The sequence below is a fragment of the Trichosurus vulpecula genome, chromosome X (assembly GCF_011100635.1).
Source record: "Trichosurus vulpecula isolate mTriVul1 chromosome X, mTriVul1.pri, whole genome shotgun sequence".
Classification (NCBI taxonomy): Eukaryota; Metazoa; Chordata; class Mammalia; order Diprotodontia; family Phalangeridae; genus Trichosurus; species Trichosurus vulpecula.
Genome location: NC_050582.1, coordinates 45803830 through 45821315, shown reverse-complemented (window position 1 = coordinate 45821315; position 17486 = coordinate 45803830). Strand labels below are relative to the sequence as shown.

General features: G+C 44.4%; 1 protein-coding gene across 1 annotated transcript in view; it reads left to right on the top strand.

Annotated features, from left to right (window-relative positions):
• OCRL (OCRL inositol polyphosphate-5-phosphatase) overlaps window positions 1–7717 on the top strand; it is a 56403-nt gene extending 48686 nt beyond the window's left edge. The window contains exons 20-23 of the mRNA XM_036740094.1: window positions 218–302; window positions 4123–4250; window positions 4934–5045; window positions 5215–7717. Coding sequence (XP_036595989.1) covers window positions 218–302; window positions 4123–4250; window positions 4934–5045; window positions 5215–5339 — 450 coding nt within the window. The 3' untranslated portion in view covers window positions 5340–7717. The remainder of the gene's footprint in view (window positions 1–217; window positions 303–4122; window positions 4251–4933; window positions 5046–5214) is intronic.
• Window positions 7718–17486: the final 9769 nt, after the last annotated feature.

The window sequence follows — 17486 nt, the reverse complement described above, 5'->3', positions numbered from 1 at the left end:
TGAAATCCACCCTTCATGACATGGGTTTTAAAGATAATTCAGGAAAAGGCAGTTAGGCTTTTTCAGTACATGCCCCGGTGTTGTCCATTTCTGTGGCTTATCCAAATGCTACCCTCCTTTTGCTCCTCACTGCTGTTTTCAGCTGCTAACTGACCTCTGTAATCCTAGCGTTTCTGGGATTTGGTCTGTTTTCCCTCACTCTTGACTTCTTTGATAGGAGGACCTGTTCCAGACTCCTGGCATGCAGGAAGAATTACAGCAAATCATAGATTGTCTGGATACCAGCATTCCTGAGACAGTCCGTATCCTTTTCAACACAGGCCTAGAAAGCTCGGTGAACCCCAGCACCTTTTTTTGCCTTCCTTTCCATCTTTGTGCTTATGTTTTCATTCTCTTACTAAACACCTTTATTAAAGCTGTCTTGGATGTTTCCTTGGCTTGGCTCTTCACAGCCACTGAGGAGCCCCTGATTTCTCACTATACTAGCTTGGTTCTGAAAAAAATGAGGAAGCTGGTGAATGGGAACTGGAATGGGTATGGAAGATGTGATCCACAGCATTGGCATTGCTCTCCTTCATGCTGTTAACGTCCATAGCCATCAGATAATAACATAGAGTACTTTTACACCCAACCTTGTAAAATGTTATTCCCACTGTATAGATAAGAAAAATGAGGTTCAATTGCAGGGATTTATTTATGATCACACTTTAGTAAATATTGGAGCTAAGAGGTGAACCCCTCTTCTTAACTCCCTAGTCTAGCTTCTATCCATAATACAAGGCTACCTCAGTCAGGTCCATTACCATTATGATCCTGATGCACAAAGGATCTGACACTTTATTAGCATAGAGAACTCCCATTGTGGGATTTACTTCCAACAATGCAAGGCACAAACCAGCTTCGTATAGAAGCCTCATAAGCCTCCTAGATAAGAGAGCAAATGATTTGCCCAAGGTTACACAGCTAGTATCAGAATCAGTTGTTGAACACAGGTCTTCTTGACTCTAAGCCTAGCACTATGTACCAAGTTGTATAGCCTGTCTTTGTCCTTGCTAGGAATGGGGAAGAGCGATGGTTAGTTTGGCCAGATGGGAATTGGGATCACATAGACCTTGAAAACCACTGACCCTGAACCCCAGCAGAATTTCCCTTTACCAGTTTTGATCAGGTCTTACATCTGAAGGGCCCTGATTTTCTTTTTTTTTTTAAATCATTTTTTTAATATTTTTGGTTTTCAGCATTAATTTTCACAAGAGTTTGAATTACAAATTTTCTCCCCATTTCTACCCTCTCCCCCACTCCAAGATGGCATATGTTCTGATTGCCCCATTCCCCAGTCAGCCCTCCCTTCTGTTACCCCACTCCCCCCCCCATCCGTTTTTCCCTTACTTTCTTCTAGGGCAAGATAAATACTTATGCCCCATTGCCTGTATATCTTATTTCCTACTTGCATGCAAAAACTTTTTTTTGAACATCTTCTTTTGAAACTTTGAGTTCCAGATTCTCTCCCCTTTTCCCTCCCCACCCACCCTCCCTAAGAAGGCAAGCAATTCAACATAGGCCACATGCGTATCACTATGTGAAACCCTTCCACAATACTCATGTTGTGAAAGACCAACTATATTTTGCTCCTGCCTAACCTATCCCCCTTCATCCAATTTTCTCCCTTGACCCTGTCCCTTTTCGAAAGTGTTTGCTTTTGATTACCTCCTCTCCCTATCTGTCCTCCCTTCTATTTCCCCCCACCTTTTTTATCTCCTTCCTCCTCCTTTCCTGTGGGGTAAGATACCCAATTGAGTGTGTATGGTATTCCCTCCTCAGGTCAAATTCGATGAGAGTAAGATTCACTCATTCCCCCTCACTTGCCCCTTCTTCCTTTCCAACAGAACTGCTTTTTCTTGCCACTTTTATGTGAGATAATTTACCCCATTCTATCTCTCCCTTTCATCTTCTCTCGATATATTCGTCTCTCACCCCTTAAATTTATTTCATTTTTTAGATATCATCCCTTCATATTCAACTCATCCTGTGCCCTCTGTCTATATTCCCTTCAACTCCCCTAATACTGAGAAAGGTCTCCTGAATTACACACATCATCTTTCCATGTAAAATAGTTGAACTTTAGTAAGTCCCTTATGAATTCTCCTTCTTGTTTACCTTTTCATGCTTCTCTTGGTTCTTGTATTTGAAAGTCAAATTTTCTATTCAGCTCTGGTCTTTTCATTGAGAAAGCTTGAAAGTCCTCTATTTTATCAAAAGTCCATATTTTGCCTTGGAGCATGATACTCAGTTTTTCTGGATAGGTGATTCTTGGTTTTAATTCTAGCTCCTTTGACCTCCGGAATATCATTCCAAGTCCTTCTGTCCCTTAATGTAGAAGCTGCTAGATCTTGTGTTATTCTGATTGTGTTTCCACAATATTCAAATTGTTTCTTTCTGGCTGCTTGCAGTATTTTCTCCTTGACCTGGAAACTCTGGAATTTGGTGACAATATTCCTAGGAGTTTTCTTTTTGGGATCTTTTACAAGAGGCAATCGGTGGATTCTTTCAATTTCTATTTTACCCTCTGGTTCTAGAATATCAGGGTAGTTCTCCTTGATAGTTTCTTGCAAGATGATGTCTGGGCTCTTTTTTTGATCATGGCTTTCAGGTTGTCCAATAATTTTAAAATTATTTCTCCTAGAGCTATTTTCCAGGTCACTGATTTTTCCAAAGAGATATTTACATTGTCTTCCTTTTTGTCATTCCTTTGGTTCTGTTTTATAATATCTTGATTTCTCATAAAGTCACTAGCTTTCACTTGCTCCAGTCTTAATTTTTAAGGTAGTATTTTCTTCAGTGGTCTTTTGGACCTCCTTTTCCATTTGGCTAATTCTGCCTTTCAAGGCATTCTTCTCCTCACTGGCATTTTAAGGGAGCTCTTTTGCCATTTGAGTTAGTCTGTTTTTTAAGGTGTTGTTTTCTTCAGTATTTTTTTGGGTCTCCTTTAGCAAGTCATTGACTTGTTTTTCATGGTGTTCTCACATCCTTCTCATTTCTCTTCCCAATTTTTCCTCTACTTCTCTAACTTGCTTTTCCAAATCCTTTTTGAGCTCTTCCATGGCCTGAGACCAGTTTTGGAGGCTTTTGATGTGGGGTCTTTGACTTTGTTGACTTCTGGCTGTATGTTTTGGTCTTCTTTGTCACCAAAGAAAGATTCCAAAGTCTGATTCTGAATCTGAGTCTGTTTTCCCTGCTTGTTTATGTTCCCAGCCAACTACTTGACCCTTGAGTTTTTCATTGGGGTATGACTGCTCGTAGAGTAGAGAGTACTTTGTCCCAAGCTTGAGGGGTTGTGCTGTTGTTTTCAGAGCTATTTATACACAGCAAACTCTGCCACACCAGCACTCCTCCTTCCCTAAGAACCCCCAACCCAAACTATACTCAGATCTTAAGCAGACTCTGCACTCCCACTCTGATCTGCCACTTAATTCCTCCCACCAGGTGGTCCTGGGGCCGGAAGTAACTGCAGCTGTAGTTCTGTAGCTACATCACACCTGCTGCCCCTGGGGTGGTGGCCAAACTGCAAACTCCTTTCACTCTGTCCCCACAGCTTTTCCCACTAACCTTCTCTGTTGTCTTTGGTGCTTGTGGGTTGAGAAGTCTGGTAACTGCCACAGCTCAGGATGCTAGGGCCTGTTCTGCCTGACTCCTGGTCTGGTTGGTCCAGGCGCAGCCCACGCTAGGCTCTGCTGTGCTCCGCTCCCAGCTCCGTGGGATAGACCTTACCCAGCGACCATCCAGGCTGTCCTGGGCTGGAGCCCTGCTTCCCTCTGCTATTTTGTGGGTTCTGCAGTTCTAGAATTTGTTCAGAGCCATTTTTTATTGGTGTTTGGAGGGTTCTGGGGGAGAGCCCTAGGCAAATCCCTGCTTTCCAGCCGCCATCTTGGCTCTGCCCCAGCCCTGATTTTCTGAGAGTTTTCAGAGGCAATAAAATGTGAAACCCCAGTGACAGCTAGTGCGATATGAGTAACAAAGCAAATCCTGCCAGAGATCAAGGCAGGAAGGGGGCATACAACCTAGCACAGATTTGTTGCCATCGTAGTCGTGATGATATCTGCTCCTTGACTCATCTTTGTTCAGCTGGCAGCAATCATTCCGTGGCCGAAGCCCTTCTCATCTTCCTGGAAGCTCTACCGGAGCCTGTCATCTGTTATGAGTTATATCAGAGATGCCTTGACTATTCCCATGACCCCCGCCTCTCCCGACAGGTCAGTTCCATTCATCTGAGGAGATGATCAGGCTGGAATCGCCCACCCTAAGGGACAACTATTTGGCAAAGTCAAGTCAGCAGCCACATGATTTCTTGGGTATAGGTCTGTTTTTTTCCTGGTGGGGTATTGAAGTTGAGACTTGCATCCTTAAGACTTTGAACTTAAATTGTATCATTCTCTATTCTTTTTGCTGCTTTTTTATGGTTAGCCCATTTCTCTTTGCAGAAAACATAGGTGAGGTATATAATAATACCCTTGTATTCCAAGGTGAAATTAATGGCACTGGCTACATGAAGTTATGTCTTCTGAGATAGACCAATGGGAACCAAGGCTGACAACTTTAAACCAGCCATATTAAATGACATTGAAGAAAACCCATTTGACCCAGTCGGTGCTGTGGCTAACCTGCACGGGGAGGGCGGAAAGAAGCAGATTAACACTGAGCTGCTGGTGAGGCAGAGCATACAAATAAAGGTGGTGACAGTACGGCTTGATTACCGTGCGAATGGGAGTCAAACAGGAATCTTGTGTGTCATAACCTGGCAGGTGTTGGTCTGGAGTAAGAGAGTCATGACCAACATAAAGAAAGGGTGGAGGGTGTTGTAAATTTTGAGGTATAAAGAGCTTTTGGGGAGCGCCTCTATTTCCTTCTTCCCTCTTCTGCTTTTTTTTTTAAACAGGTGATATCACATCTTCCACGGTGCCACAGAAACGTTTTCCGGTACCTGATGTCTTTCCTTCGGGAACTCTTAAAGCACTCTAAAACAAACAATGTCAACGTCAACATGATTGGTGAGGTTTCTTTGCAATTGTGACTCTGGAGTGTGTTTTTTCTAGCTGCTCTCTGATTTGATTGGACTTGGGCACCCAAGTCATTCCCCCACATCCTCATCCTCTGGAGTCTGTGTGTAGGTGAAGCCTAACAAGGACCTCTGCCTTTTTCTTTCTTCTTTCCCTCCAGCCAATCTCTTCTCTGGTCTCCTGCTACGGCCTTCACCTAATCTGATGTCAAGACAGACTCCAACCGATCGCCAACATGCTATCCAGTTCCTCCTGGGGTTCCTGCTTAGCGGTGATGAAGACTAACTCTCTTCATCGTGCATCCTCCACCCCTTTCCTGAGATTCTAGCCTGGAGGATCACTTGCTTTGAGTATTAAGAATTAGTTGAAGGAGTTTTTCCCAGCAGGGGAGTTGCACAGCATTGTAGCTGCTGGCTATCAAAAATCTACAGTTTACAGTGCTTAGGGGAGTCTTCTAGTAGCTCCTCTGCCCACCAAAACACAAAATTACATGTCCTTATACATTAGAGAATTTCAGACTCAACATGTTGCCAAGCCAAAGTCTCCACATTTTGGTAGTTACGTGCTTTATCTTTATGGGACAAAGAGATCTGTATTAACACTCCAGTGTTCTCCAAATCTGTTTGTTGCCCAAATCTGACTGTCCTGTCTCTGCTTAGCACCCTTGACTTGGGGTCTAAGATGTGAATGTTCTAGACTGATACGCACTATTTGCTTTTGATGAGATTTGTATCTGGAGTCATTCATCTGAATGGTATTTGGCTCTCTTGCCCCCAGCCCCACTGGCACCCCCATTCAAGCAGTAGTATCACTTTGGAGAAGGTCAGCTGGGTAAGGTTCCTGGGGGACTTACTTGTCTCACTGCCAGCATTTGTGCATTCTTACTACAGTGGCATTTCTGAGTGTCGGTGTTCATGTGCCTACAGTGGCTAGGGCCATCTCCTCTTCTCTCGAACCATACCCAGCAACTGAACCTTAGTGACTACTGGAAAGTGAACTTTGTTCTAATGTCCCGTTGGCTTCAGAGGCTCACAACCAAAATGAATGCAACCTGGCTACCTTGAGGGCAAAGGCGTTTCTCTGTCTTGCAAGTCTTATCTGGGGGAGGGAGGGGGAATAAATATGAGGAATAATTGGCTCTGGGTGTCCTTGGGACTTACTCCCACCCTTGGAACCTCATCTTCCCAAACAGCACTTAAACCCTTAAACTAATGTACAAAGTGTTGGGCCTGACTCTAGCTTCATCACTGGAGAAGACCTCAGAATCCTCAGGAACCTCTTGGCATTCATCCCCAGTACCAAAGGGCAATCAGAATCCCCCTGCTCACAAAGAAATAGGCTACTTCAAGGGTTTAGAGCCAGGGTAGACAGTATTTTGGGGACTTCCAATGTAGCACACAATCACTTTTTTAAGTACTAAGTCAAAGAGGCAACAGTTTACCAAGATGACATCGGGGCCAACAAAGCACCTGATTTCCCCACCTTTAATATCTCTTCAAATTGTTCATTGAAAACAGACCAGCAAGTCATTCTCCCTTTTTTTTTCTTAACCTTTATTAGTAAGCAAATTGGTTGCCAACCATTAATCAAATTGCCTGATGGGAAACCACACCACCCCACCCCCTTGAGAGCCACAATGGGAAGTGACTCATTCTTGCCTTCTCTTGAAAATGAAATTAGAGGTGCTTGACATACAGTCCTTTTATTCCATATGTGCTTTGGGCACTTGTTCTGTTAGCATACCTAATGGAGGGATGTTGGAAGCCATGCTAGGAATGGCTCTCCAATCTCTTCAGAATTATTTTTTTGACATGGAAGAAATGTCAGGTGATTGAGTAAGCCAACCTGAATTCAGCCCTTTGGAAATAAGAATTGAGTCATCAGTGCCAAGCAGTTTGAAAGATCTGTTAGCCCTAGGGTAATTTTTTTTGTCCTAGTTGGCTAACAGAAGACTGAAATTAGATGGTCTTGCCTATTTCCAATGGTCCCGAAAGTTGGGGAGGCTGGAGGAGTTAGGGCATGGTCGTGGCAAAGGGCCTGGAAGGATTTTTTGTAGACAAGCTTTCTGTTGTATCACCAACTTGGAATCTCTTGGCTCAGCAAGCATGTGTGGCTACTGGCTGTTTGGGGGTAGTAAGTGTATAGCCACCGTACCTACTTCATCTTCAAATCAGAATACCAAGTAGTTTCTCTGCCTCAGTCTGTTGTGGAGCTCTGGCCATGGCACGTTACCAGAGCTGAGGGTTTTGGACAATCTATAGGTAGGGGGTTGGGAGAGGGGGAAGCAAGAGGGGAGACGTTGCTTCCCGGCCCAGGCCTGCCTACTCCAGGCTTCTAGCCTCCACTTCTTAAGTACCTCGTGTGTGTGTTCGCTCATCATTGCCTCCCAAGTTGGATGGGGAGAAACTTTGCATTTACTGTTGTTGTTGTTGTTGTTGTTTGTTGTTGTTGTTGAAAAGGGTTCGAGCCCTTGGGGCTTTGTCATTTCCTTCATTGTTTTTTCATTGTTTTGATTCTTACTCCAAAATATTTTTTTGTCTTGTTTTTCCCCAAGGGGTCTTAGCTGCTAGTGGGTCCCCTTTATCTTGTTGGTATCTTTTTTTTTATTATAATTTATTGGAAAACTCTTCATTCCCTTGAATAAAGATGTGTTGTACAACTTATGAAAATGTGGTCTTGGGATGGGTGGGGCTGAAGGGGGGGGGCAGTGTGGCGGGATCCACAGGCTGGACTCTGCCTGGGTCTGAAGTGTATCCTGCCTCCATTGGTTTGCAATCCCCATCTTAGAATAAGACTAGGGTTGAGGAGGACCTTAGTACTCATCTGAGCAAAGCTCCTTTTTTTTTTTTTAACAGCAATCTAGAGAGGGCTGGTCCAGGGTCACCCAGTCATCTGGTGTGGTGGCCATGTAGAGAGGAAGAGTGATGTAGTGAGTGGACAGAGTACTGGACTTAGTGTCAGGTAGGACCTGAGTTCAGATCCCATCTCTGACACTGAACCATGACCAAATCACTCTTGAGTCTCTAAAATGAAAATATCTGTAGTACATACCTCTTCCCCAAATGAGAGAGGGTATATAAAGTTAACTTTAAAGCACTTTATTTTCATAGTAAAACTGGAGGGGCAGCAGACTCCTAGGCCAATATTCTTTCTGAATCATTCTGCTTTAAGAAATCTGGCTCTGTTAAAACTTTAATGCATGATCTCATGACAGGGGATACCTCTGGGGAAAAGGGTGAGAGGGTCTGCATCTTTGTCATTTGAAGCTCACAGGATTTCATTTATGTGGGCCCACTCCACCGACACCGACCCCATCCTGTCTTCATTGGTCACCAAAAGTTCAAAAAAGACAAGGTGCTGAGGATCCCTGCTGGTGAACCTCTCCAAAATGAATGAAGCCGGTTGGGTGCAGACCCATACTCGGTGCCATTCCCGCTCGGGAAACCTGCTGGGACTCAAATTTTGTTAGTGAATCTGGGGCCACCTCCATACCAGGAAGGGCTATTACTTAAACCATACCCTGGTGTTTAGGGAAACATCTTCATCTTCTCTAACAAATCCATTCTGGGTCTACCATCTAAGAACATTGAAACCTTTTTAAGGGTCTCTTTGCCAGCTGTGCTAGTTATTTTTGAAAGATAATTTTTGCCCTCCACTTTCATCCCTTTCAAACTTTGAAGGAGAGGAGAACCCCCAGTGTCAGCATTGTAGCGTGTGGGGGGACAAGGTTGCTTCCTTTCCTGGCCCTTGTAATTTCGTGACCTGTGGAGCTCGCCCCTTCTAGGCCTTCTTGAAGAGTTAGACCTCAGAGTTTCCTCTCCAGCTCAGCACCCTCCTCCCTCTTCTCAGGGTGAATGTGCTGACAGAATGATCACAGCCCAACCTCTCTAACCACACCCGAAGCTTCGAGAGTGCTGTGAGCCAGCAGATGACACCCAGCAGCAGCAGCGGTAGCAGCTTGTGTAGGCACACTGATGATGTGGCAGGCCTGCTTTTCTCAATTTTCCCAGAAAGTCAGAGGAAGAAACCTTCATACTGCTGACTGGCTGAGCACCAGCATATTTGTTAACTCCATTCTAGGAGAAGGTTCTTGGGGGTTTCCTGATTTAAGGATGAGCCCTAATCCACTTTTAACTGTCTCTACAAGGTGACCATGGTAGATTTCTTATGATAACCTTATACACAGAACTAAGGGTATTAGAACTAGAGTGAATTGAAACTGGAAGGAAGCTTCAAGATCATTTAATTGAACTCCATCGCTTTTCAGAGAAGGAAACATTGAAAAAGGGGAAGGAATTCCTCTGGACCATAGAGCTAGTAAGTGGCACAGGACCTGGCTTTCTCGAGGCCCAAGGCTATTGCTCCTCGAACCACACTGGATGTCTCTTGGTAACATTCAATCTCATTTGGGTCTGACAGTGACCACCTTAGAGACCAAGCAGAGCAAGCCTAATAAGCAGGGGCTTTTTTTTTAAAAAACATTTTTCTTTGACAGGCTGCTGAAGCCTATAGGCTCCTCAGAATAATGGTTTTAAATGAATTTTTTTAAAAAATGGCCCAGACTCCAGATTCCAACAGTCCTTTATCATCCTAGTTTCCTCACAGAATCACTTAATTTGAGAGCCGGGGGGACCTTGGTGGCTATCTAGTTCAATCCATACACAAAAGGAATCCCTACTACGATCCCCTGCCTGAAGACTCCAAGGAAGGGGAAGCCACCACCTCTCTAGAGAGTCTATTCCAGGTATGGACAACGCCCATTGATAGGAAGTCTTCCCTGACATCAAGCCGAAAGTTGCCTCTTTGCAACTTCTACCCATTGCTTCTGTTTCTACCTTCTGGGGTCGAACAGAGTAAGCCTAATCCCACTACATGAGAGTCAGATCCTTCAGCATGGCAATTCTGGTGCACACACACACACACCCCCAAGTCTTCTTTTTCTCTAGACATGTACTGTTTACCAGATCCCCATATGGCATAGACTCCAGTCCCTTCATCATCCTGAAAGCCCTCTTCTCACTACTCCAGCTTATTGATGGCCCTAAATTGTGTCAGTAACATAATACTCCCTACAAGGTGTGATGAAGGCAGAGCACAGTGGGACTTAAAACTTCCCTATTCCTAGAAGTTATGCCCGTCTTACATAGAAGACTATCCGTCAGTTTTCAATGTCCATCGTAAAATATATCACCCAGAAATGAATACAATACTCCAGATATGAATTGGCACAGTTGAGGATAGTGGGAATATCACCTCCCTAGCCCTAGATCCTCAACCTCTCAGCATAGGCTAAGGTCACATTAGCTCGTTCAGTTGCTACAGCATACCGCCTGACTCATTATTGAGCTTGTGGTCAACGAGATCACCCAGATTGTTTACAGAGGAACTGCTATTAAAGTCACACCTCCCCAACTTGTATTTACGAAGTTAATTGTTTTTTTAACCCAAATGTTAAGATCTGACACTTGTCCCTATTACGTTTCATCTTATTGGACTTTGCCAAACCTTCTAGTTTGTCAAAATCTTTTGTGATCCTAACTGTCAACCATTGTGCTGGCTATCCCTCCCAGCTTGGGTCATCACATTCAGTAGGCCTTTACCATATGTCTTTATCCAAGTCACTGATTAAACTGTAAACTGCCCAGGATCCAGCACCCATCCCTGGAACACTCCACTAGATGCATCCTTCTAAGTTGACATTGAACTGTTAATAATTATGCTTTGGCTGTGGTCACTCAAACAGTTCTGATTTCACTTAACTGTACCATCGTCTACCTCAAATTACCCCATTATCAACAAGCATACCATGAGTGCTTTTCTTAAAACTGATTGTTTGTTACTTGTTGCTGTTGTTGACTTGCCCAGGATCACACAGCTAGTAAGTGACTAAGTCCAGATTTGAGCTCAGAGAGTCTTCCTGATTCGAGGCTCAGTGTTCTGTGCACTGTGGCACCACCTAGCTGTCTGGATATGCCATTTTCCCTTGACCTACCATCAGGAAGAACAGGGATAAGGACTGGATTTGTAATTTCATTGGCATATGGAACTCCCAGGTGAGAAAACTCCCCTTTTCCATGCAAGTTGGCACCTTCTCTGCCACATATTGTCTTAGCAAGATGCCTCAAGCACTGAGAGGTTAAATGATTTGCTCAGGGTCGCACAGCCATTGGCAGAGGCAGAGGCAGGTCTTAGGCTGCTAGGTTGCGGAGTGGTTACAGTGCTGGCATTGTAATCAGGAAGACCCGAATTCAATTTTTGCCTCAGATGCTAGCTAAATGACCATGGACAAGTCACTTCAGCTTCAGCCTCAGTTTCCCCATCTGTGAAATGAAGGAGTTGGACTCAATGGCCTGGAAGATCCCTTCCAGCCCTAATTTCATCATCCTATGATCTTCCTGGCTTGGAGGTCAGCTCTGTATCCAAGGAAATGAGGTTAGTGTGCCCTTACCTGCTTCTGATGCAGAGACGCTGGCTGGCACTTCATCATCACCATTTTCTTTTCTGAACATTCGCTAACTGTCCCTTTAACGATATGTTCTAGAATCTTGCCAAAAATAAAAGCCAAGCTCCCTGATTTGAGTAGTTTCCAAAGTCTATTCTCTCTTTTTTTTTAAATTGGGATTTTGCCTTTCTCCAATCCTGTGGTACCCTTCGTTCCTCACAGTCTTTTAAAGATCACTAAATAGTCAACAAATATGAGCATTAAAAAAGTACAAGCTACCAAGAGCCGTGTGAAAAAATGCTACCGACGACGAGCTCGAAATAGTGTTGGAGGAGTTGGAACACAGGCCGATTTCTGCCCTGGCAATTTGGAGCTCATTGAGAACAGTTGGCTGCTTTCTTCCATCTCTCTACTTGAGTTTCACCTCCTTATTAGCCATTTTTATTCTGTACTTTCCAGTCCAAAGACCACTTTCCTAGGCAGAGAAAAAAGAAGCAAAAAACCTGCCCAATGACTCTACCTTCTTCCAGTCTTAATAATAGGCATTTATGTAGCGCTTTTGGTTTGCAAAGTGCTTTACAAATAGCAATGCATTTGATTCTCACAACAATCCAGTGAGGTAGATGCTCTTATTTCCTCCATGTTGCAGGTGAAAAAAGCAGGCTGAGAGGCTAAGTGACTTAGCTCAGCATCACCCAGCTGGGAAACGTCCAAGGCAGGATTTGAACTCAGGTCTTTCTGCCTCCAGACCCAACACTATCCTTTGTACATCTAGCTGCCTTATCCCATTCACCTAGAGCAATGTTTCTCCCTCTTCTTTGATCCTCCTCTCTTCCCTCTAATGTAGCATAAAAAACCTTTTTTTTCAACTGTCCTTAGCTTTCTTTATCAGCCACCAGTCATTTTGAACTTTAACGCTACTAGTACCCTTCCGAAAAGAACATGTCACGCTTTTGTACTCTTCCTTGGTTACCTGCCTTGCTTACCTCTTCTGTACATGTCTTTTTTTTTTGAGGGGGGAAGGCAGGGCAATTGGGGTTAAGTGACTTGCCCAAGGTCACACGGCTAGTAAGTGTGTCAAGTGTCTGAGGCCAGATTTGAATTCAGGTCCTCCTGACTTCAGGGCCGGTGCTCTACTCACTGCACCACCTAGCTGCCCTGAAGCTTACATTCTAATGGGAGAGACATGTGCATAAGTCAGTATAGACACCTAGCTGCCCCATATACATGTCTTTTTAAAACAATCTAAATTGGTTGAGAAATTACCTATGTATCCACTCTGGACTCTTTCACCATTTCCCCTTTTTTTCCTCATTGGAATTCTTTGTCCCTCCAGAATTTTGCTCATGAGAGCTTCCCACCCTTCCTGGACTGATCCCCCACCCCCCATACAATTTCAGACCATGGGATCCTATCTATCCTTTCCCCGAACCTTGTGAAATACACTTTTTCTAAAATCTGAGCTGCTTGTCAGACTATGCCTGACTTTCCTTCTATTTCATATTCTAAGTGGTCCCTTCCTCCTAAGGTTCTCATCATTTCTGCCTCAGCAACCAGTTTCTCCAGTTTTACCAGTTAGTAAAAGCCAAATCCAGCATAGAAGTTCCCTTTTGAAGGATGAAGTTATCATTAAGGCAAGTCAAAAATTCTTAGCTTCTCTGCTTTTGGCAGAGAGAGCTACAGCTAATTTCCAGAAAGTTGAAGTGCCCATCACAACTCTATTAGGCCTTTGTGCCAAACTTGTGATGTATCCCAAACTCTTCATTCATTTCTTCCATTTGTCTGGGTGGTCTGTAACCATGCTTGCCCCCTTCCCCCCAACCTTTGGTTCCTGGATTTCTTCACATGAATGAGGAATGCTACTCTATCCAACCCCTTTTCCTTTTCTTGTTCCTTCTGAATAAGGTCTGCCCTTCTAGAACCATATTCCAGTTATGGCTCTCATCTCACCAACTCTCAGTGATGTCCAAGTGGTCCAATTTTCCTCCTATCAGGCTCTCTAGTTAGACACATAAAGCATTTATTAAGTACTTGTTATGTGCTAGTTAAATACATTTTTACCACCCCTTGTTAGGTGCATTCCTTACTGCTCAAGAGCCTGGCATTCTTATATTTTTCAACTATGGTCTAGAAATCCATTTTAAGACATCGTATTCTTAACCAGCTGTTTACTTTCCAAATCTCCTTTCTCTTCTAAAGCCCTTTTCTTTAATGAGCAGCAATGATAAAAAACACCACCTATGCCCTTAAAGTCTTCAGTTTCTTGCCCAAGACTTCATAATCTTTTGTGATGCCTCAGTTAGCTGTCTGTCCCTGGGCTTCTCACTTCCCCCAGGACTCAGTTCCCTCTTCTGTAAAATGAGGGGATTGGATTTTATGATCTCTAAGGTATCTCTCAGCTCCAAGTCTATGATCCTATGAATGGTTGGTTATTGCTGAAAAGGACCTCAGGGATTATCTAAGCCTAGGGGTGGGGAACTGGCGGCCTTGAGGCCACATGTGGCCTTCTAGGTCCTTCAGTGTGGCCTTTTGACTGAGTCCAAGTTTTACAGAACAAATTCTTTTCTTAAGAGGGTTTGTTCTGCGAAGTTTGGAGTCAGTCAAAGGGCCACACTTGAGGACCTAGAGGGCTACATGTAGCCTCAAGGCCACAGGTTCCCCACCCCTGGTCTAGTCCAATCTCATTTGAGAAAGGAGGAATCTTTGACCCACTGAGGGGAAAGTACTTGCCCCAGATCACCCAACTAGGTAGTAAAATAGAAAATGTCAGAGACTGTTCTAATACAACTCTTGTCAGCTTGTTCATACAGCAAGCTAGCAGTTGGATCTAGGATTGTACCCACTCCCCTGATGCTTCATCAGGAGTCTTTACCATTGTACCATGTCCAGTCTCACAGGAGAGTGGATCAGCCTTTCCCTCCGAAGCACCAGCCCCTTGTCTTCTCCTATGGAAGTTACCCTTGCTTGCTTCTTGGGTGCCACATCTTCCTACTCCCACTTCTTCACTTTAGAAAAACCTGTTGGCATTGTAGGGAACCCACAAGTTAATCTCCAACTCCTGTCCTTTAGAGGTCATCTAGTCTACCCTCCTCATTTTATAAAGGGGGAAACTGAGGCCTGGAGGGAAGTGACTTGCCGAAGGTCACATGTAAGTTCATAGATGGAGAGCTAGAAGGGACCTCAGAAGCCATCTGTCCTGTTTTACAGGGGAGGAAACTGAGGTGGAGGGAAGGGAAGTGATTGTCCAAGGCCTCATGGGTAGTAAATAGCAGAGCCATGGGTTGGAAACCAGGTCCTCTGATTCCAGAGCCAGGGCTCTTTCTGTACTTCACTGTCCAGTTTGACTGCAATATGGAGCACATCAATTCAACAAGCACTTATGAAGCACCGGGGATACAAATATAAAAATAAGACAGGCCCTGTTCTCAAGGAAGTTACATTCTACTGGGGGAATAGAGCATATTCATGGATAGTTAAATACAGAAAATCTGTACAAAATAAACAGTGATGATGGAATGGGTTTGTGAGTGGGGGGAGGACAGGCACTACTAACTCAGGGAATTTGAAAAGTTCTCTTGAAGGTGGTGGCCCTTGAGTTGAGCCTTGATTTCAAGAGGCAGAGGTAAGGCAGAGAGCACCCTGGGGAGGATGGGTGAGAACAGTACGATGGGGAATAGTATGAAATAATGTTGGAAAGGTGATTTAGAGCCAGGTTGTGGAGGGCCTTAAATGCCAGGTTGAAGAAGGTAATGTTTTCCCCCATCGGCAATAGGGAATCTTTGAACAGGACAGTGGAATGTGTCAAGCTGAGTCTTAAGATGATTTTGGCAGCTACATGAAGGATTTGATAGGGGAGGGACTGGAGGCAGGGAGACCAGTTAGGAGGTAAGAGGTGATGAGGGCATGAGCTAAAGGGATGGCAGTGCCAGTGGAGAAAAGATTGATTCCACAAGACTTGGCAACTCATTGAAAGTGGACCATGAAGGGTGACTCCAAGATTGTGAGCCTGGGTGTCCTGGAAGGACAGTGGTGTCATTAACAGAAATGGGAAATTGGAGAAAGGGGCAGATTTAGGGAAGATTAGTTAAATTTTGGACATGTTGCATTTGTGATGATATCCATACATCCAGCTGGAAATGTTATACTGTAGTTTAAGGGGGAGATTTTTCACAGATATTAGGCCTGGAAATATTAAAAATAGATATGTCAATTTGGAAGTCTTTCACATAGAGGTGATAAGTGAACCCGTGGGAATGGATGAAATGACCCATGGAGGGAATGTATCAAGAGCTTAGGACATCCCCTTGAACATGCAAACTTGGCGCTAGTGGCGGTCGCTAAATGTCGCTGGGCCACCTGTTTCTGGAGCTTGGGTTCAGGAGCTAGGAGCGGAAGGTTGCTGATCCTAGATCCAGCCAGCAGGTGGCAGAGGTTTACCAGGATTTTACTCATCCTTTAGAAAACAGCAGCAATCATTTTTAATCGGCGTAATCATAGTGGTACTAGTAATGTTGACTATGATAGTAACCGGCATTTCCCTAGCATTTGCACATTTTCAATGCACTTTATAGATGCTATTTCATTTGATCCTCACAACGACCCTGGGAGGCAGGTGCTATTATTATCATATCCATTTGCTAGCTAAATTCTGCCTGGATAGTTTGCCGGACTTGTAATCAATTTCTCGTTTGTTTGTTGTTGCGTGTCTGTTTATCGGAAGTATTATGGACTATTCCCTTTACCTTTCTACACAGAAAACAAGCTTGTTCAGGTATGTGTGTGCAGGGTGGGGTATAGGAGCAGGGGGTGCTAAAATAATTATTGTCCTGCTCTGAAGAGTGGTAAAGTGACTTTGGAGTCAGAGTACCCGTCTTCTCATCCCTGCTCTGCATGGCCTTGAACACTTCAATTCAGTGAATGCTAATTAAGGATTTACAATGTACAAGGCTCTTTGGGTGGGGCAGGGGATAGAAAGGCCAAAAAATGAAAGTTCTTGCCTTCAAGGGGTTTCCATTCCACTGGGAAGCTACAGTATGTATACAAATAGCAGAAAGAACTTGTAGAGGAGCCAGTGCCTGAGCTGAACTGTGAAGGGCATTCCAAGAGGTGGCAGTGGGGAGGAGCATAGTCCACACCTGGGAGACCAGCCACCTGTGCAAAGACACACACTGGGAATGGAATGTTGTATATGGAAACAGCAAGAAGGCTGGTTTAACTGGGATGGGGAGCCTATGAAGGAGAGAAATATGGAAGAAGACTGGAAAGGTCAGCGGGAGCCAGATGGTGGAGGGATTGAAGTGCCAAGGGTGAGGATTTTGTATTTTGTTCTAGACTCAGGGCTTCTTCAACTTTTTCCACTCTTGACTCTTTTGGTGCTTCTTAAACTGTGGGTCAAGACTGCACTGAAGGGGTGGCAAGTGGAAAAAGTTGAAGAAGCCCGAGTGGAGAGAATAGAGAATCACTAGAGATTTTGGAGTTAGAGAGACAGGTCATATGTCTGTTTTAGGTATGTTACCTAATCTCTCAGGGCCTCAGTTTCCTTATTTGTAAAATAGGGAGGGGGTTGGACTAGAGGACCTCTATGATCCCTTCCAGCAATAAATCTGTGCCAACCTCCATGTCACCCTCAACTCCCGATGCCCACTCATGCCACACATCCAGTGTATTGGCAGTCTTCTTTGTTTCTGTCTTCACATCTCTGGTATTCATCTCCTCTCTGCTCACGGAGCCACCATTTTAGTACAGGCCCTCGTCACCTCATGCCAAGGCTATTTAGACCTGCTGCTTTGTCTCCCTGCCTCAATTTCTCCTCCACTTTAGTCCATCCTCCATTCAGCTGGCAGACTGATCTTACGAAATCGAAGGTCTGACCACATCACTCCCACCCCCTTCAGTCAACTCCTGTGGCTCCCTGTTGCCTCCAGGATCAGATATAAAATACTCAGCTGGGCACTGAAAGCCCTTTCCAACCAGGCCTCCTTGCGCCTTTC